The sequence below is a fragment of the Protomyctophum parallelum genome (assembly GCF_964188405.1).
Source record: "Protomyctophum parallelum genome assembly, chromosome: 19".
Classification (NCBI taxonomy): domain Eukaryota; kingdom Metazoa; phylum Chordata; class Actinopteri; order Myctophiformes; family Myctophidae; genus Protomyctophum; species Protomyctophum parallelum.
Genome location: NC_139717.1, coordinates 5,050,429 through 5,072,970, shown reverse-complemented (window position 1 = coordinate 5,072,970; position 22,542 = coordinate 5,050,429). Strand labels below are relative to the sequence as shown.

General features: G+C 43.4%; 1 protein-coding gene across 1 annotated transcript in view; it reads left to right on the top strand.

Moving 5' to 3' along the window:
- Positions 1-21,995, top strand: part of mtmr9 (myotubularin related protein 9) — a 29,924-nt gene extending 7,929 nt beyond the window's left edge. Inside the window, exons 7-11 of the mRNA XM_083790842.1 lie at positions 4,429-4,590; positions 6,560-6,701; positions 8,186-8,406; positions 10,441-10,592; positions 20,645-21,995. Of these exons, the coding sequence (XP_083646968.1) occupies positions 4,429-4,590; positions 6,560-6,701; positions 8,186-8,406; positions 10,441-10,592; positions 20,645-20,808 (841 nt within the window). The 3' untranslated portion in view covers positions 20,809-21,995. The remainder of the gene's footprint in view (positions 1-4,428; positions 4,591-6,559; positions 6,702-8,185; positions 8,407-10,440; positions 10,593-20,644) is intronic.
- The last annotated feature ends 547 nt before the right edge of the window (positions 21,996-22,542 follow it).

Here is a 22,542-nt window from a genome sequence, read left to right as displayed (position 1 = left end):
ATGGGGTTTGACACCATGTCCCTGTGTGGTAGTGGGGATGGGGTTTGACACCATGTCCCTGTGTGGTAGTGGGGATGGGGACACCATGTCCCTGTGTGGTAGTGGGGATGGGGTTTGACACCATGTGCCTGTGTGGTAGTGGGGATGGGGACACCATGTCCCTGTGTGGTAGTGGGGATGGGGACACCATGTCCCTGTGTGGTAGTGGGGATGGGGACACCATGTCCCTGTGTGGTAGTGGGGTTTGACACCATGTCCCTGTGTGGTAGTGGGGATGGGGACACCATGTCCCTGTGTGGTAGTGGGGATGGGGACACCATGTCCCTGTGTGGTAGTGGGGATGGGGACACCATGTCCCTGTGTGGTAGTGGGGATGGGGACACCATGTCCCTGTGTGGTAGTGGGGATGGGGTTTGACACCATGTCCCTGTGTGGTAGTGGGGATGGGGTTTGACACCATGTGCCTGTGTGGTAGTGGGGATGGGGTTTGACACCATGTGCCTGTGTGGTAGTGGGGATGGGGACACCATGTCCCTGTGTGGTAGTGGGGATGGGGTTTGACACCATGTGCCTGTGTGGTAGTGGGGATGGGGACACCATGTCCCTGTGTGGTAGTGGGGATGGGGACACCATGTCCCTGTGTGGTAGTGGGGATGGGGTTTGACACCATGTCCCTGTGTGGTAGTGGGGATGGGGACACCATGTCCCTGTGTGGTAGTGGGGATGGGGTTTGACACCATGTCCCTGTGTGGTAGTGGGGATGGGGACACCATGTCCCTGTGTGGTAGTGGGGATGGGGACACCATGTCCCTGAGTGGTAGTGGGGATGGGGTTTGACACCATGTCCCTGTGTGGTAGTGGGGATGGGGTTTGACACCATGTGCCTGTGTGGTAGTGGGGATGGGGTTTGACACCATGTGCCTGTGTGGTAGTGGGGATGGGGACACCATGTCCCTGTGTGGTAGTGGGGATGGGGTTTGACACCATGTGCCTGTGTGGTAGTGGGGATGGGGACACCATGTCCCTGTGTGGTAGTGGGGATGGGGACACCATGTCCCTGTGTGGTAGTGGGGATGGGGTTTGACACCATGTCCCTGTGTGGTAGTGGGGATGGGGACACCATGTCCCTGTGTGGTAGTGGGGATGGGGACACCATGTCCCTGTGTGGTAGTGGGGATGGGGTTTGACACCATGTCCCTGTGTGGTAGTGGGGATGGGGACACCATGTCCCTGTGTGGTAGTGGGGATGGGGACACCATGTCCCTGTGTGGTAGTGGGGATGGGGACACCATGTCCCTGTGTGGTAGTGGGGATGGGGTTTGACACCATGTCCCTGTGTGGTAGTGGGGATGGGGACACCATGTCCCTGTGTGGTAGTGGGGATGGGGTTTGACACCATGTGCCTGTGTGGTAGTGGGGATGGGGACACCATGTCCCTGTGTGGTAGTGGGGATGGGGACACCATGTCCCTGTGTGGTAGTGGGGATGGGGTTTGACACCATGTGCCTGTGTGGTAGTGGGGATGGGGACACCATGTCCCTGTGTGGTAGTGGGGATGGGGACACCATGTCCCTGTGTGGTAGTGGGGATGGGGTTTGACACCATGTCCCTGAGTGGTAGTGGGGATGGGGACACCATGTCCCTGTGTGGTAGTGGGGATGGGGACACCATGTCCCTGTGTGGTAGTGGGGATGGGGTTTGACACCATGTCCCTGTGTGGTAGTGGGGATGGGGACACCATGTCCCTGTGTGGTAGTGGGGATGGGGACACCATGTCCCTGTGTGGTAGTGGGGATGGGGTTTGACACCATGTCCCTGTGTGGTAGTGGGGATGGGGACACCATGTCCCTGTGTGGTAGTGGGGATGGGGTTTGACACCATGTCCCTGTGTGGTAGTGGGGATGGGGACACCATGTCCCTGTGTGGTAGTGGGGATGGGGACACCATGTCCCTGTGTGGTAGTGGGGATGGGGACACCATGTCCCTGTGTGGTAGTGGGGATGGGGACACCATGTGCCTGTGTGGTAGTGGGGATGGGGACACCATGTCCCTGTGTGGTAGTGGGGATGGGGACACCATGTGCCTGTGTGGTAGTGGGGATGGGGACACCATGTCCCTGTGTGGTAGTGGGGATGGGGTTTGACACCATGTCCCTGTGTGGTAGTGGGGATGGGGTTTGACACCATGTCCCTGAGTGGTAGTGGGGATGGGGTTTGTCGTCTGCTGCAAGTGGAGTGACACCTTTTTGTCCGACCTATATGCCATCTTTCACTGTCCTGAATGAGAACGAATATGCATTTTTAATAGGCTCCATTGTGGGAACTATATCTGCATTTAGTTTTTCATTATAATAATTAGTTATTTCTAATAATAATAATAATAATTGAGATTAGGGGTGACCGATATGATATCCGATCTCTGATTATTTGCCGGGTCATATACCGATTCTGACCGATTCCGATATTATACAGAGGACCACAATGGAAACTATAGGGGCTTGGCCCAAAGCCTGTTAAAAAAATATTCAATCAATCAATAAATAGAATATTACTTTTCCAAGTGTCGGTTTTCACAACTGAGCGGCTACTGAATGAGCTGAGTGCAACAAATTAAATGTATTTTGTTTTGAAATTGTATTTATGTGTTTCTGGTGAAAACCGATTAAATAATCTGTATTATTTTGAGACCATTCCGATAATGCTTTTGGTCTTAGCATCATGTTATGCTTTAGCTATTGAAAAATAGCAGATCTACAAGCTCGCTACGAGCTTGTAGGTCTGCTATTTTTTGAAAAATCGAAGAACGAACGACTGACATGGAAAGTTTTCAGAAAACTGTCAGTATTTAGAAGACATTTTTAGAATCTGATCTCAGGTCAAAATGGGTTAAACGTGCATCCCTAATTGAGACATACTGCATAATGTGTCACCACGGGTGGACTTTATTTTGAAGTGAGTTGCACGAAGGGGCGCGGCGGCGGCTCAGGGGTAGTAGAGTGGCCGGATGGGAACCGCGCAAGGACGGTTGCCAGTTCGAACCCTGTGGGCTCCCCCCAGAGTTAGTGTCGAGGTGTCCTTGAGCAAGACACTGAAATCCATAATTGCTCCTGATGTGCAGGTTGGTGGTGCCTTGCATGGTTTCCGCCGCCATCGATGTTATGAATATGAATGTGTGTGTGTGAATGCCGGTGAATGTAATGCACAATCTATGCACCATTTACCATTTAATCTAGATGTACAGTGGGACAGGTGGGAGTCTGGGGGGAGAGTTGTTGTACTTGGCCTAACTGGATACTGACCTGAGATCAGATTCATACGAGGTTTTCCACTGGACACACACTGGTCTGATTAACCCATTCTGACCTGAGATCAGATTCTAAAAATGTCAGTCGTTCTTCGATTTTTCAAAAATAGCAGACCTACAAGCTCGTAGCGCGCCACTCGGTGGCGCGCTATGAGCTTGTAGATCTGCTATTTTTCAATAGCTAAAGCATAACATGATGCCAACACCAAAACGGGTTCCCGTTCAGAATGGGTTAAGAAACCAACTAAGTTATTAGTACATGGTCAAATATGTGGGTTTCTCCAGCAGAAATCTAGCTGTGTTAACGGGGTTATTCTACATGTTTCACTTTTTATTTTTATTTTTACATGGACATTTCTGATATCAGATTAGACATGGTCTTTTGAAAACTCGCAGCCAAACAACATTACATTGTGATCTGCTGCACTGGAGCGCCACCCTGTGGCTCTCTCTCCACTTGCAGCTTCCAATAAACCACACCCCCACAACAAGTCAGTGCCTCTCCCTTTTGATTGGTTGAAATATGTATTAACAGTTTGCAGAATTACAGTACATTTCAAGCACAACTCAATACAAAGACTGTTAACTGTGAGTGGACGACCCCAATGAAGCATTACACTTGTTTACAAGAGGGTCCACCTTGTTCAATTCATAAAAACATTTCGAGACATACAAATAGACACTTCTATATAGCCAAAGAACAGAACAGGAATTCATCATAAAGGAGTTAAAAAGGGAAAAGAAACATATACAGTGAGGGGGAAAAAGGGGTGGGTGGGTGAAGGAGTCAATGGATTTGCATGTCTTAACCCATTTTGGTGGTACATAACATACATTATGTTATAATTTAACTATTGAAAAATAGCAGATCTACAAGGTTAATGACTGTTGGTAGGGCGTTCCCCATTTTGGTGGCATAGGAGTGAAAATAATTTAGTCCCTTTTTTAGCTCTACTCATTCAATCTGCCTTTAGGCAGGCTTATGACTCTGCGTGACCTGTGTCTTCTGCTGCAAACTGTGTTTTGTACTGTTTTTAACCTGTACTGCGACATTGAGTGCCCTGAAAGGCGCCTTATAAATAAAATGTATTATTATTATTATTATTATTATTAATCTTTTCCCAGATCTAACGTCCTCCAGGAAAGCTTCATTAAGCTGGTGGAGGCCTGCAACGACCAGTCCCACAGCATGGACCGCTGGCTGAGCAAACTGGAGGCCTCCAACTGGCAGACCCAAGTCAAGGAGATCATCACCACCGCCTGCCTGGCCGCGCAGTGCCTGGACAGGTCAGCACCGCTGCTAGTTTAACTCATTCTGACCTGAGATCAGATTCTATAAAAGTCTTCTACATGTTGACAGTTTTTCATTCTGACCTGAGATCAGATTCTATAAAAGTCTTCTACATCGTGACAGTTTTTCATTCTGACCTGAGATCAGATTCTAAAAATGTCTTCTACATCCTGACAGTTTTCTGAAAAAGCTATGTTTCTATGTCAGTCGTTCTTCGATTTTTCAAAAATAGCAGACCTACAAGCTCGTAGCGCGCCACTCGGTGGCGCGCTACGAGCTTGTAGATCTGCTATTTTTCAATAGCTAAAGCATAACGTAATGGTAACACCAAAATGGGTTCCTGCCATAAATGGGATAGTTTTACGTTGTTGTTGTTGTCTCCACCAGACCAGGCCCGAAAGCCACATTATTTTTATTTTAGTTTTAGTCATTTAGTCTCTTGAATAGTTTTCATTTTAGTTTTAGTCACATTTTTTTAGTCACCCGGAATGTTTTAGTGTTAGTCTAGTTTTAGTCGCACAAAATACATTTTAGTTTAGTTTAACTGTAGATTTAGTCGACTAAAATGTATTTTGGCGTCCCTTGATTCCGTCGTAATGAGAGTTTTTACACTTGCTGCAGAAATGGCAGATCTACAAGCTCACAACGCGTCGCGGTGTGCTTGTAGATCGGCTATTTTCAGCATGCAACCAAGTGTAAAGTTTTTCTCTGGAGAATAACATGCGGTCATCTTAAAAAACGTCTCATAAGAAGTGTGGTCCAAAAGTAAACAAACTGTTTAGTTTACGACAGTCAGTCAGTCATATTTGATACAGTCTGTTTCTAGCGAAAACTGTAACTAATTCGGCAGCAGTAACATTAGTGTTTTCTCACAGTCAGTTGATTCTTCATATCCATATGATCTAAAATCCCCCTATGGGGATTATAATACAAATAAAATATATATTAGCGTTTCAAACTAGAGTATGTCTCACAGAGAAGACATATATAGGCTAGATCACAGCTGGGTCTCATTTGTGAAATCAATTCACTCATTTCATACAATATAGTAAGTTTCATATTCGGTATTCAATCGTTTTTTCGTATTTTACAATTCACCCTTTGTCATGGCCCTGGTTGTGCCCCTTTTCACACCCATTGGTTGCCGTTTCGTGGTTGGACAAAGATCCTTTCTCTCCTATCACTACCATTGGAATAACATGCTTTTCAGTTGCTTTGTGTTGATATTCTGTGCACTCGATTCTTCTTTTAAACTTGGTGTCAGTAAAAAAGGAACATCACAGATGCAGCATGGTGACTGGGTATATCATGTTTGTTTTTAGTTTTTTTCCAAAAATGATGTTTTAGCTAATTCAACATAAACAAGGCAGAAAGAGCCTGCTGGTTGGTCAGTCAGGGACCAATCAGAAGGCTGACAAATGGTGAATTCTATATTTTTTCCACAAGTATGATTGAATGACATTTTTATTTTCGTGTCATGTCACTTTGGCCCATCCCATATATGGGATTATATGACACATTTCACAGAATACACTGAATACAACTGACACTACAGTCCTTCCTGATCATAGATATTTGTACATTATTCGAGAAAAAGATAATAATAATAATAATAATCATAACAAGGCCATTTTACATGTAAATGGCCCTCCTCCTCATTGACCAGGCCTTCTCAAGGAATGAGGCAAATGAAAAAGTGTACTTTTGAAACTGGCGCTTCAGTCTCTCGGAGTCCTCCAACCATACAAATTCATGGTTTGGGTCTATCTTATTAAAAAGTCTCTCCCTAATGGAGTTGTAGAATGGACAATAAAAACCTAAATGCATTTCATTTTCGATTTGCTTTAGATCACACAGACTACATAGTCTATCCTCCTCCACCGTGCCTACATATCTACCTGTCTCAATATGCAGACCAAGTATGCCAGCTCTAAGTATCATAGATTCCAAACTGTTGAATTCCAGGGAGGGAGCATCGGTGTTGGTCCATGGCACAGAGGGAGTGGACTCCACCCTGCAGGTGACCTCCCTGGCCCAGATCATCCTGGATCCAGCCTGCAGGACCATCCGAGGGTTCCAAGCCTTAGTGGAGAGAGAGTGGCTCCAGGTGAGCTCTTCTTCTCAATATCACTGCACAAAAGCGGCACGGTGGCACAGTTGGTAGTGCTGTCGCCTCACAGCTAGAAGGTCCTGGGTTCGATTCCCGCTCGGGGCGCTGTGGGTGCTGGCGGCGTGTTTCCTCCTCCGCGTCATCAGTGTCCATACCCGAGGCGGGGTTGGCGAAAGGGCCTTTCTGTGTGGAGTTTGCATGTTCTCCCTGTGTCCCCTAGAGTAGGTGCCCTCACAAATAACATGCAGTAATCCTGGTCTCTAAACTGCCTCCCCCTGGCCAGCCGGGGCGCCTGATGGAGGGGAAAGGAACTGGTTGGAATAATGTGTTCCTTCCACGCGCTACGTCCAACCAGGGAAACTCCCCCCTGTCAGGTGTAAAGGAGCAACTTGGACACTCGGGCATGAAGGAAGCATGAGTTTAAGTCCGTTGCTCTCCCCTTGTCCCCCATATATGGGGACTAGGTTGGCGGAGGGTGTGTAGAGCCCAGGATCACATTAGATAATTGACACAAGGGTGAAAAATGGGTTACAAAATCGTGGGATAAAAATATTTAAAAAAAGATTATTACTGCACAAAGATGCTAACGCACACACCAAAGTCCTTGTGGCGGGAGAGAACTGCAGAGGGAATCTTGAAAAAACAAGAAAGTGGACCGCACACGCCAATAGCCAGAGTAAGTAAGTAAGTAGCCTTGCCGAGCCAGGAGGCCCATAGGGGCAGGAGCCTAGTATCTCCTGTTTCTGTAGCGTGAGGCAGCTTGATGTACAAGTACACCCCCTGGACATGACGCTAGTATGTCGCAGGGACTGACCCCCCAATCCAACCCTTGATGCTGAGTGTCAAGCAGGGAGGCACTGGGTCCCATTTTTAGAGTCTTTGGTATGACCCGGCCGGGGCGGACACTCTAACCACAAGGCCACTGAGCTGGTAATAGCCAGAGTGCCAATACTTTATTAGGCGCAGCAGGTTAAGAGAAATGTATCCTTAACCGCCGAAAACGTTGGATTAATTTGTCTTAATGTGCAAGCTCAGTCAACAAATAGGTCTTAGGCTTTGACATAATTTAAAAAGCATTGTTTTCTGGGATTTTAAGAACTCTGAAAATGCTGTATATAATTTGAGTGTTGCAACCACAGCCTAACAGACACACACACGGCACTCGGTGCCGCGCTACTAGCTTGTAGATGTGCTATTTTAGAATAATCATGAAAATGTGGTGCAAATCTGTGAATATATATTCTTTCAGAGCAAACGTTTTTTTAACTCAAATCTTTGCTTCAGGGGGGTGGGGTGGGGGGGGGGTGGTCCCTCGAAGTTGGAACAACATATTCTCAGATGGGGGTCGGCGGCCAATTACATATAATTTTGGGGGTCCTTGACATGAAAATGTTTGAGAACGGCTGACATTAGAAACATGAGGTTTTTCAGAAAACTGTCAGGATTTAACATCCCCGTCTCTGAACCTTCCCTCGTTATAGGCGGGCCACCCGTTCCAGCTGCGCTGCGCCCAGTCGGCCTACTCCAACAGCAAGCCTCGCCACGAGGCGCCGGCCTTCCTGTTCTTCCTGGACTGCGTGTGGCAGATCCTGCGGCAGTTCCCGTGCTCCTTCCAGTTCACCCAGCACTTCCTGGTGCAGCTCTTTGAGCACGCCTACGCCTCCCAGTTCGGCACCTTCCTGGGCAACAGCGCCGCCGAGAGGTTCGTCATGGTCGCTTCCGCTTCCTTCTGACTAAGTTTAGTTTAGTTTAGTTTAGTTTATTCGCACAATAAAAACAGTACAAAAAGGTAACATCAATAAAAGAGAAGTGTGTGCAGGTGAGAAAAGAAACCCAGGGAGGGCTTATATGTGGTTCTCACCAAAAATAATATACAAATAGTAAGACAAAGTAATCAAACATAGGTATGGAAGATAACAAAAACAACAAGAAATACATTATTTACACTTGTGAAGTGTGTGTGTGTTTGTGTGTGTGCATGTGTATGTGCGCGCGTGTGCGCGTGTCTGAGTCCGAGTATGTCTGAGTATGCACAATAAGGCTACATTACGTTATAATCAATTGGAGAGGGTAACTTCAAGAGGCTGGCCCTCAATCTATGTTTAAAGTTACAGAGTGAAGATGAGGAGTTGGCAATAAGTATGTGTGAATTCCAGAGTAGAGAACTAATTGTACTGCATTAGAAGTTCGGGAATGTGTTTGTTTTTTGAGTGGTGCAACCGGTCCTATAGATGTGTGTCCCTGGGTCTTTCCATGGGTCTGTCTGTCCCTGGGTCTGTCTGTCCAAGCACGAAAATAGCGTTATAGCGTTTGTTCACCACCAAGTGTCACTGTTGCACAGCCTAACACACAGACACACACAGGCCAGGGAGCAGGGCTTGTACAGTACAGTACCACTCACTTCAGACAGGTCTGATTTTCTTTATTCTGGTGAGACTCCGATATCGACACACCATTTTCACACATATTTTTTCCACACATATTTTCTTAGATAATGATTTTGTACAAGTGGGGAATACACCCCATGGGCATGCACATGCCTTTTATTATATTTCTCATGGTATTTTTATTTTACTGTGTATGTTGTTTCATCTCTGCCATGCGAGAGTCTAAAGTGTCAAGTGTGTTTTCTTTTTACATATTTTAGTGGTATATCTTGGCTTACAATTGGGAATAAAATGGGCTCTTTGGGTTTGAAAAGGTTGGTTACCACTGCTTTAGACATTTACGCAGTCTCACACATTCAGAGCTGCCAGTATTTTATACTCATGGCCTATGAACAGCTCACTTTTCACTGTGTAGGGAGGGAGCTGTTGAGGGAGGAGAGAAGTGTAGAGGAGATCTTGAAAAAACAAGCACAAACACACCAATAGCCAGAGTGCCAATATTTATTAGGACAGCAGGTAAGACAGAAATGTATCCAACGTTTCGGCGGTTAAGCCTTCATCAGGGAATTAATGAATTAATTAATTTTATTTGTATAGCACCTTTCCAAACATATAGTTACAAAGTGCTTTACAGACAGGTTATAAAACGGTAATCATAAAAACATCACAACAACAAAATATCAAGACATCAGATATAATAAAGCATGAAGAAAATAACAAGCCAATAAAACAATTAAAAACAATATTAGGAAAAACACTTGGCATACAGATGTGTTTTTAAAAGCGTTTTAAAAGAAGGCACTGATTCTGCTAATCTAAGAGCCAAAGGCTGGGAGTTCCAGAGCAAAGGTGCCCGAGCCGCAAAGGCCCCGGTCACCCCGAGTGACCAGACGCGTTGCAGGAGGAACTAGGAGGGCCCTATGCGATGACCTAAGGCAGCGCACAGGGTTATGGGGTTGCAGCAAATCTCTTAAATAAATGGGAGCTAGACCATGTAGAGCTTAAATTAAAAGTAATCAATAAAATCTTAAAATAAATTCTGTAGCTCACAGGGAGCCAGGAATGAGGGAGGAGAGAAGAACATAGATTTTTAAGCCTGATGTATATTCTGTTGCATGTTGTTGGTACCGTGTCCTGCGACCTAAAATAGCAGATCCATTTTCGGCACGGAACACCTCCATCGCAGGACTAAAGTCCGGTAAAGAAAATCAGGTGTAAACCACTGATTGTCCCTACCGGTCTAACCTGTTGTGACCCTGTGAGTGTCCTGCCTGCAAGCTGCTAAACTTCAGTCTTAGTTCTGGCCCTCTGCTTAAATGTACAACCTACACACTCCTCTGTCTCTCCAGGGCCAAGCTGTGTCTCCCAGAGAAGACCGTCTCTCTGTGGTCGTGGGTGAATCGACCCCAGGAGCTGGAGCGTCTGTCCAACCCGCTGTACGAGGCCAACAGTCTGGTGATCTGGCCGTCCGTGTACCCTCAGAGCCTGCTGCTTTGGGAAGGTGAGAATCTCGTCATGTTTTTTATGATAGACCGGTGGTTCTTTAACGTTTTGAATTTCAAAGGGCCCTCAGAACTCAGTTACACACCTGCAGTGCAAAGGTCCATTTGGAACCTCGTTAAGGAAACATGACCTTGAGAAACCACTATGATACAGCGTTGATTTCGTTGACTAAAACTAAGACGAAAAATGTTCGTCGACTATGTTTTTCCACTGAGGAAAACTAAATGGAACCTAAGCTATGATGACTAAAACTGAGACTAAATATATTGACAATTTCGTCAACAAATTTGTAGTCTCAGTTTAAAACTAACTAACTAGACTAAAATGTTAGGAAGGGACTAGTGGACAAGAGATGCAGTATAAGTCATTTTACACTTGGTTGCTCACAACACAACTAGACTAACACTAAACATTCCAGGTGACTAAAATGTGACTAAGTTAAAACTATTCAAGAGACTGTGACTAAAACTAAAATCTAAATTTGATGTCAAAATCAACACTTAGAGTAATTAATGTCAAGGACGTTACAACTTACGTTACAACACAAGACGTGTTACAACTAAGTGTCTCCCCCATCTCTATACACAGCAAAACCCCTACTGTCTTAATTGAACTCTGCTAGTGTAAAGATTTCTACACGAGTTTAATTAACAGTAAGGATTCTGCTGGGTTCTGAATGATAATGAACTGCGGCGCATCATCATATCCCAACAGAATCTTGTCCTGTTGGAGAAAAGTAATTTAAACACATTACTCGATTATGGTGAATAATTGTACAGCTATGAATGAAAGAGCAAAAATAAAACACCTTTGCCACATCACATTTGCCAGTATTGTTTTATATGTCCCTTTTTTTTAAATGATTATCCTCATAATTAATTGAAGTCAAAGTAGCTTATTAAACATGGATACAGTTACCCATAGTGGAAAGTGTACATAGTGCAAGTGTACAGTGCAAATTGTCAAAATCAACAAAAAACAACCCCAAACACTTTAGCTCCCACTGTTGTCAAGTTGTCCTTCAGAGCCACTCAGAGCCTGCAGACGGTACTGTAACCAGTGAAAACCTGATTTATTCTTAGTCGAGTGCCATAACTTTGACCCGTTGTGTGCTTGTAGATTATTAGTAGCATATTTTTATTATGGTCAAGTGTACTGTAGTCAAGTGTACTGTACACTGTAGTGTACAGTAAGTGGGTAGATGTTAGTGTGAGATGTTAGTTCTGCACAAGAACTAGCTGACTAAAGAGGTATATCATTTTAAAATGATAACCCCTGGGATGGGAACCCCTTTCGGTGTTTTTAGCATTATGGTTATACTTTAGCTATTTTTGAAAAATCATGAAAATGTGGCGCAAATCCTTGAATATATATATTCTTTCAGAGCGAATGTTTTCAACTCGAATCTTCTGGTCAATCTGGTGGTCCCTGGAACAACATATTTTCAGATGGGGGTCGGTGGCCAATTACATATAATTGTGTGGGTCCTTGACATGAAATAGTTTGAGAACCACTGATATAGAAACATTGTTTTTTTTCTTCAGAAAGAGTTTAATCAGTACCGATTTTTGAGTGGTGCAACCACTCCAAGGAACAGCAATGTCCGTGTTAACCTATGTGACTGTGTGTGGCTATGTGACTATGAGTACCAGTTGGGGCGCTGTTGTGCCAAAAACACAGAGAGAGAGATAGTGTTGCACTGTTGCCTAGTGCTAATGAGAGAGAGAGGCAGGGGGAGAGAGGAGTTGTGATTTTTTTTTAATGTAGCCATTCCATAGTTTCACCATAGGGGGGCAGCATTTATCTTGTTAAATTGTATCATTCCTTGCCTCAGGATGCTAGTTGGATGACGCCTATTTAATGCTTGAAGACAGAGTGATGCTTGCCTACTCAAAGCCAACGTTATTTGCATATTGCTACTGTATATACAGTCACCAAGTAGTCCTATTTAAAGTATAAACTGTACAGTGATCAAAATATGTTTAACCCATTCTGGACGGGGAAACCCTTTTTGGTGTTTTAAGCATTATGTTATACTTTAGCTATTGAAAAATAGCAGATCTACAAGCTCGTAGTGCGGCACTCGGTGCCACGCTACGAGCTTGTAGATCTGCTCTTTTTTGAAGAATCGTGAAAATGTGTTGCAAATCTTTGAATATATATTATTTCACAGTGAACGTTTCAACTCAAATCTTTGCTTCATGGGAGGTCCCTGGAACAATATATTTTCAGATGGGCGTCTGTCTGTCTGTGGCCAAATACAGATAATTCGGGGTGTCCTTGACATGAAAAAGGTTGAGCACCACTGACAGAAACATAGGTTTTTCAGAAAGCTGTGTTATGACTGGCTGCAAATGTCAAGATTACAGCGATATAGTGTGTGAAAAACCATTTAGGACCCCAGGTCCGTCCACCCACCATCCATCCATCTATCCCGCCCTGGACCCATTCCAGGTCCTTGGAACCCCAGCTGGATTACCGCCGGGTTAATGATTTACCTTCAGAATGAGTAATTTAGGAGAGAATAATGCATTGCCACTTTGCTAGTGAGGTGGGAGGATCCAGTGATTAAGCGCAGCTGTGAGTTGTTTATGGCTGAAGGACATGTGTAGCAGGAGTGGCTCACAACCTGCAGCCTGATCAGCCTAAAAGTGGCCCCCACCTTCACTTAATGTGGCCCTCAAGTTAATATTGGAATACTGATATATTATTGATTTCAGCTGTTACAATTTCAATCATGCAAACATGACCCGCTTTAATTACTAAATGAGTAGCTTAGTAGCTTAATGACTAGTATTAAAAATGTTATTGTCTTTTTGAGTTAACATAACTATAACTAAATGCATTTGAAATTAAATAAAAAGGTTAGATTTCAGGATTCCAATTAAAAAATGACCAAAAAATATTCACTTTCAATTCAAATATAGCAAAAAATTGTCCATCTACAATTCTACAGCTTGTAGATCGACTATTTTCGCAACGACAGTAGTATGCAATGTGGCCCTGTGGACTGAGTGTGGAAATATAGTGGCCCTCTCCATCGTCAAAGTTGCCCACCCCTGGTCTAATATCTCCCCCGAGGGACAGGGATATCCTTTTGACTTAGTGGTTAAGAGATGTTGGCTTTCCACGCCGGGAGACCCGGGTTCGATTCCCCCCGGTGTTACAGCGGTGCCGTGACGCGGATCAGGTTTCCCCGTGGGAGGAGGTCAAGAGATGGGGACGGTGAGTGTAGCAGAGTGGCTCACAACCTCAGACTGATGATGGCCTAAAAGTCTTAATATCTCCCCCGAGCCATCAGGATATCCCTTTGGCTTAGTGGAGTGATATCTCCACTGTGGATATATAATAAACAGTCCCGCTTTTCCAGATCACTGTAGATTTATTAGTTCAGGGGGATCACATCAGAACATGTATATCAGGCTTCCACACACTGAATCTGGTTGCAACTCTACTACGCATGACTTGACCCAGTTGCTAAACACAGTCAGTTCGTTATCATAGCATGCATGCCCCCTTTTGGACTGGAGGGAACCAACCCCAGGATATCACAGTTAAGATGTTGGCGTTGCACGCCAAGGAGATCCGGGCTCGATTCCCCCCGGTGTTACACAGTCATGTAAAGTGTATTCTCTGTAGGGATGGAGCGCGATAACAGTCCGATACCCCATTAAAATCCGATAACATTGTTATGGAGGGGAAAGGAACTGGTTGGAATAACGTGTTCTTTCCACGCGCTACGTCCAACCAGGGAAACTCCCCTGTCAGGTGTAAAGGAGCAACTTGGACACACAGGCATGAAGGAAGCATGAGTTCAAGTCCGTTGCTCTCCCCTTGTCCCCCATATATGGGGACTAGGTTGGTTTAGGGCAGAGGTGTCGAACTGAACTTGGGGCGAGGGCCGCATTGGTCAAAAGGTCACTTGATGGGGGCCACAACCAGTTGCGGACGCACGCTCGATATCTCAGTCAGTCACTGCTAGAATATAATATATTATATATTATATATTATATATAATATATTATATATAATATATTATATATTATATAATATATATTCTACTGTAATTAATAAACAATGCAATAAGGATCCCCAACAAAACATTTGAAAGTAAAACATTTCAATTTGAAGTAAAGACATAGGGTGTGTAGAGCCCAGGATCACATTAGATGATTGACACAGGGGTGAAAAATGGGTTACAAAATCGTGGGATAAAAAAAATATATAAAAATAAAATCCGATAACAAGCTTATCGAGTACCCGGTATCAATAAGCTTTGGGCTTATCAAGCCTGTTATCGAGCATAGCTGCCCATGACGTCATGTTTAAACAAGACGAGATGCGATCAAGAAGTAAATGACATGTTGTTTGTGTCAGCACAAACAACATGTCAGTCTAAAAGTGTATCGATACCTGCCAGCCAGGTAAACAAAATTACGCTTTTGAAGTGACGGTATACTTATTAACCCATTCTGACCTGAGATCAGATTCATACGAGGTTTCCGCCGGACACACACACTGGTCTGATGAACCCATTCTGACCTGAGATCAGATTCTAAAAAATGTCAGTCGTTCTTCGATTTAAAAAAAAAATAGCAGACCTACAAGCTCGTATCGCGCCACTCGGTGGCGCGATATGAGCTTGTAGATCTGCTATTTTTCAATAGCTAAAGCATGACATGATGCTAACACCAAAATGGGTGCCCGGTCAGAATGGGTTATCCAACAGTTTCTTCAATATTATTTTCCAAAAGTAAAAAGGTCAATTCCCTTCTGTCTGTTAGAAAAGTACTGCATTTGAAGGCCATAGTAAAATATACTTGTTCTGTTCAGAAGTTGTCGTCTCCCATCTTTCCACGAAATAATGCAACATGCTCGATAAGCCTAATCGATAAGGTGCTCGTTATCAATAAAAATGTACAAGCTCCATCCCTAATTCTCTGCCACAAAAGGGATAAACGAGGGCAGCCGGCACGTTGGCAAAATGGACCTGCAGAGGAAGAATGTCTATAGGATGACACAATGTCACAGTATAGCCTGCAAGCCTTCCATCCAGAGAGGAGAGGACAGAATGCCCCCTGGATCCATCTGGTGGCTCTTTTCACCTCTAGCCAGTTCACATGCCTGCAATCTGTTGGCATTCGCTCTCTTTACTTTATTTAAAGGAGAATTCCATGCTAGAAGGCTTTCTTGTGTTTATTTGTAGTTGTTTAAGTCCCCACCAAAGAGGTCCAGGTGTTATTTTGTGCAAAAGCGCATTATTGGCTATTTCCCCTATCATAAGCCCATAAGTTGGATTTTTGTGCTACCGGTAATTCGTTTATTTCCATCGAAATAAGTAGCAAAGTTGATTTTTGAGCGATGGAAATAAGCGAATTAGCACAACACCCCAATGCCCAATTCAATTCAATACAATACAATGCAATTCAATTCAATTCTTAGGGCTTATGGTAGGGGAAATAGCCAATAATGCGCTTTTGCACAAAATAACACCTGGTCCTCTTTGGTGGGGACGTAACAACTACAAATAAAGGTTAAGAAAGCCTTCTAGCATGGAATTCTCCTTTAAGTTATTATTTCAGTTATTTAAAGTCAAGTCAGTTATTTATGTCATTACGCTAATGTGATAATAATTCATAATACAGTATATTTGGCTGTACAATAATGACATTTGGCTATTTTCTTTTTAAATCCTCTGCATTTTTCATATTCGTCAGTGGCAGGAATCGACCTCCACAACGTCCACCGACCAACCATGCAAAACACATTACATAAACGGACGCCAGTTGGGATTTGCACATGATGCGGCTCATGTGACCACTTTACCCCCGGCTCCGTCTCAAATGCCTCCTCATGCTAAGCATTCCTCCCCCAGCGGCATGTAGACACTGACTGTCCTGGCCTGAACGGCTGTCTTATTCTAGGGCACGTGGTGCCACGCCGTCAACGGAACACCCATGACGTCAGCAGAGACGAGACTTGGTCCTGAACCGTTGCCAGTTTACCGTCCGTAGAATACTAATATTATCCTCTGGTGACAGACTAGTCAGTGGTTCTCAACCTGTGGGTCGGGGACACCCAGGGGTCCTTGAGGGAGTTCCAGCGGGTCCCCAGCTTAAATTAACATTGTATTGTATTTTACAAGAATACATTGGGGGTCCCCAGAGATAGAAATGCCATTAAATGGGAGGTCTGTAGACTAATATGCATGTCAAACTGGGAGGTCCTTGAAATTAAACGGGTTGAGAATCACTGCTAGAGCCATAAAAATCTTCTCTTATGGGGGTCCCTCCTGGCATATCTTTTCAAATGGGGGTCTGTGGGCTAATTAGTGTAAATTTGGGGGTCGTTGGCGTGAAATGGTTTGGGAAGCACTGTCCTAAATTATAGGTGGATGCTGCAGACACTAAGTGCTGTGAGCTTGTAGCTCTGCCATCTTCAGCATGCAAAGTGTAAAATGACTTCTACTGGATCTCTTGTCCACTAGTCCCTAGCATTTTAGTCCAGTTTGTATTTGTTGACAAAACTGTCAGTATATTTAGTCTTAGTTTTAGTCATCGTAGCTTAGTTTCTATTTAGTTTTTCGTCAGTGAAAAAAGGTAGTTGACGAACATTTTTCGTCTTAGCTTTAGTCGGCGAAAACAACACTGATTGAAGCCTTTCCTTGGGAAAGAAGAAGTTACGTTCAAGGCGTATATGAAGTTACGTTCAAGGCGTATATGAAGTTACGTTCAAGGCGTATATGATATGAAGTTACGTTCAAGGCGTATATGAAGTTACGTTCAAGGCGTATATGAAGTTACGTTCAAGGCGTATATGAAGTTACGTTCAAGGCGTATATGAAGTTACGTTCAAGGCGTATATGAAGTTACGTTCAAGGCGTATATGAAGTTACGTTCAAGGCGTATATGAAGTCATGCCATTTATTATTAGACACTTTGTGAGAACTTGCCCAAGGAAATGTGTCACAGCAGCAAGTTCTTGTGTCAGCTCAGTGTCAACTAAGACAACTCTGGGGTTGTTAAGTTCAAACTGAAAGCCCCGCCCACGTTGAACATGCCATATGGGTTGGAACCAACCAGTGGTGGAAAGTAATTAAGTATATTTACTTAAGTACTGTACTTAAGTACAATTGTGAGGTTTTTTTACTTGAGTATTTCCCATTTCCAATACTTTTTAGTTCTACTCCACTGCATCTCAGTTCCAAACTATCGTACTCCAACACATTTATTTGACAGAAAAAGAGGAACTCAACGGAGATAGCAAAACGTGATAATGATAAAAAATACTCACACGGATCAAACACGGGATCAAGAGAGATAAAAAGAGAGGATCCGGACACTCAAAGTTAAAAACGAGGAACGCCTTCATTGAATTAAAAAGGCTACTGCCAACATGTTTCGACCAACAAGGTCTTCGTCGGGGCAAGAACATTTATTTCACAGCTTTAGTTACTAGAGAACCCCTCTGCAAAAATAAATAAAGGGAAAATCAGACCCGTCTGAAGTGAGTGGTGCAACAGCGCCACAGTTGTGCAACAGCAACGGACGGACATTGCTGGTTCTAGGAGTGGTTGCACCACTCAAAAACAGCAGTTGACGCAAGTCAACAACAGTAGTCTGTGTGTTGACAGTCTGTACTGTAGGTTGACGCTAGAGCCAGGAAGGAATGCCACATGAATCTGACGTCCTCCACAGAGGAGCCCATTCACCTCGCTGAGGAAGTCAAAACACTGAGCCTGCGTATTTAGACTGGTGGCCTATAGCCCTGTACAGTAGCAGCTTCACACCGAGTACAGTGTTTCACCTTGAGGACACCAATGCTGCACTCCGGCTAGTTTTCTCCATTTCTCCATCCATTCATTCACTTTCAGACAGCTGACCAAAAGAAAGAAACAAATATATAAATGACCATAACACAATATGCTGTTAATATGTTTGTTTGTTTGTTCATTCATACGGCAGCTAGGCTCGTTTTAATTATATTATATTCTGTAGACGTGCTACGTAAACGTACAGTATTGTTACTGTCGGTTGGAAAAACAGACCGAAAACGTAGGTTTTCTGGAAATTCGTGTTCCTGCTTCTGTTAATTCATTGGTTAAAAGAAAACCCTGTGTTCCTGCTTCTGTTAATTCATTGGTTAAAACAAAACCCTGTGTTCCTGCTTCTGTTAATTCATTGGTTAAAACAAAACCCTGTGTTAGTTAATTCATTGGTTAAATGCATAAAAACCTGCAGAGTGCAGACAGACTGAATCACTTTCATGGCATCCATGTCACTAATATAGACGGAAAGTGGCAATATTTTTTCAGAAATAGTGAAAATAGCCAATCTATCAATGTCATAATATTTCGTTAGCTTGTACATCAGCTACTTCCACTACGGTCATGTGACCGAGTATACAATATAGGACATTAATTTAATGAAGAGTTAACGCAATATGCATTTTACATAATTCAACTGATGTATTTGTAACATTGAAATGCCAGACAGTCAGGCATTTATTAGTCGTGTAAAAAGTGGAAATTATATACATTTCTTTTCAAAGACATTCATAAAGTTTGTGTCCAAATATAGTATATTTAGCTGCCCTGCTATGATTCAGTCACCGTTTACATTAATTAGGCAAATCTACGTAAGGCTTTATTGAGAAAAATATACGGCAATGTTGTGTGTTCAGCATCTAATGTCTCTTGTTGTGTGTAACATTAACATAGGGTACTTCCTACCAGACCCTCACCCACAGTCACTCTATACTGCCGGCCGTTGTATAGGGAAGGCGTTATGTAATCAGTTCACGAGACCAGCCCTTACTAGTCTCTCAAGACGGACGCGTTAACAGATAACCATTTCCAGGCGTTTCTGGCTCTGTCCCCCTTTGTCCGTAATTATATTTTTACATTACAATGCTTGAGTACGGTACCTGTCTTCGTGCTACACTCTCATTCTCACCGTTAACTGACTGACTTACTTACTCATTGCCCAGCATACTGGCTAGAGTAGATACTGGTACTTTCCAGTTGTAGTACAGAATAAATGCAATCAGAGTAGGTCTGCAACAATCAATTGTTTTCTTAGCGATTATTGTATCTATTACTTTTTCGATTCATCAAATAATAAGTGTTTAGTCATCTTTTTATATCATGTTTTGATCACACAATGCGGTGTCATGCAAAAAGGGGGAAGTTGGCAATCTACAAGCTTTTGTCTTGTGCATTGTGCGATTTATTTCATTTACTTACCTACTTACCTATGATGACATGTGCAAAATGATTTATGATTCATGATTATGAATTGATTCTTTTACAAGATTATAGATTATTTTTTATAACCTATTAATTCGGTTAGTTTCATTAACTGTTTAACTGTTAACCGCTAATGGAGGGAAACGGTTTCATTACCCCAGGTGTTCCTCTTGACATTGTATGCAATATATCAGTGGTTCCCAAACTTTTTCATGTCAAGGACCCCCAAAGTGACACTAATGAGCCCACGGACCCCCATTTGAAAACATAAGGCCAGCTAGGGAACCCACCATAGGAGAAGATCTTTACGGCTCTAGCAGTGATTCTCAACCCGTTTTAATTTAAAGGACCCCCAGTTTGACATGCATTAGTCTACGGACCCCCATTTAATGGCCTTTCTATGTGTGGACCCCCCTACTTATATTGTAAAATCAATGTTATTTTAACTCTGAGAGTGTACAATGGAGCCAAATGGACCTGTTTGGTTCCATTTGTACACTCTCAGATTTACAGACCCATAAGGGTCCATTTGGGTCCTAAAGGCGTTTTCGGATTTTTAGCTGCGTTTTTCCGTCTTGTTTGCCGGGGAAAAAACGCGTCCATTGTGCAACCACCTTAACTATCATTTAGCTGGGGACCCCCTGGAACTCCACTCAAGAACCTCTGGGGGTTGTCCCCGGAACCCCACTTTGGGAACCACTGCTGAATGCAATATAATAATGGTCCCACATTATGACAAAAAATGGAGAAACCCTAGTGGGGAAAATAAACTTGACACTGAGGTGTAATTCCTTCCGTTTCAGGAGTGTTCCTGCGTTGGAACCGGTCCTCCAAGTGCGTGGACGAAGCGTACGAGGAAATGATCCACATCATCGAGTACAACAAGGAGCTGCAGAACAAAGTGAACTGCCTGCGCAGGCAGCTGGCCCAGCTGGAGACGGAGGACCCTCTGCTGGAGACGCCCTAGAGAGAGAGAGGTTGACCTGGAAATGGAAACCTGAGAGAAGGTATTGGATATGTGAATGACGAACGGGATGCTGAAACAAAACATGTTCCTTCTGCGGAAATCTTCTATTTCTGTTCAGAGCCACGCATGCACACACGCACACACACACACACACACACACAGACACACACACACTACATATATACATGTTTGTCTGTGTATACTATTTTCCTGATAACAGAAAAGCATAATTGTATCCACCAGTAAATCATGATTCTACGTAACTGTATCCAGGTTTGGTTGGTATTGTTATGGACGTTTTGACTGATGTTTTTCTCCATCAAGCTCCCACCCCAGTTAATGTTTAAGTACTTGTTTTAGAAACTATTCTGTGATTACTGTAGCTGGTATGACTGAATGGATTGGAAATTGTGCCGTCGTGTGATTGGAGGAGAATTGCATTTTGTGAAAAATCTGTAAATGAATAGATGCGGACTGCTGAAAGGATGAGAAGAGAACAAAAGAAACACACACCCTTGCTCAGATTGACGATAAGTCACACAATCCTTCCTTTTATACAATATATCCCCCATTCAGCATGCGTGGCTGCATGCTCATACACATTCAGTAGAGATACAGACACTAGACCTCATCTGAACAGGAAACCCTTTCGGGGGTTTTAACTATTATGTTATACTTTAGCTATTGAAAAATAGCAGATCTACAAGCACAGATCTTTTAATATATATTCTTTCAGAGCGAACTTTATGTATGTGATGTATTGCCATGCTTTTCTTTCTTGCTTAATGTAAGGCGCTCTGGATTAAGAGCGTCTGCTAAATGCCTAAATTGTACAGTAACTCAAATCTTTGCTTCTGGGGGTTCCTGGCTGGAACAACATCTTTTCAGATTGGGGTCGACGGCCAATTTTTGAGAACGACTGATATAGAAACATGGGTATTTCAGAAAACTGTCATGATTTAGAAGACTTTTTCTTTTCTTTTCGATGTCAGGCCTAAATGGGTTAAGCTGGATTTATACTTTGTTGTGCTCGAGTGTCGAGCACCGAAAAATAGCCAGTCTACGATATGGACCTGTTAGATCAGCTAGTATCTTCAGTCTACAATATGGACCTGTTAGATCAGCTAGTATCTTCAGTCTACAATATAGACCTGTTAGATCAGCTAGTATCTTCAGTCTACAATATGGACCTGTTAGATCAGCTAGTATCTTCAGTCTACAATATGGACCTGTTAGATCAGCTAGTATCTTCAGTCTACAATATGGACCTGTTAGATCAGCTAGTATCTTCAGTCTACAATATGGACCTGTTAGATCAGCTAGTATCTTCGGTGTGCAACCAAGTATAACCCAGGCTTCATTGTCTCCTTTTTACACATACGGGTGTGTACGCAACGCATTCACATCAAGTTATTTAGCACAACACTAGTTTGAGAGTTCCTGTGGCACGTCACGTTACGCATGAATTGAATGTTCTTGTATGACACCTGGCCTACCTTCAGAGAACTTGTTTGCGATGCATGAAATGCTTACGTGAATGTTCACATTGTCATGGAAGGAGGTAGGGCCCGCACACCATTCTTTTGGTAAAGAATTACTTTATTGAATAAACGACAACGTTTAGATCTTAGTAGACGAATGACCTGACGAAGATCTACTAAGATCGACACGTTGTCGTTTATTCAATAAAGTAATTATTTACCAAAAGAATGGTGTACCTCCTTCCATGATTGC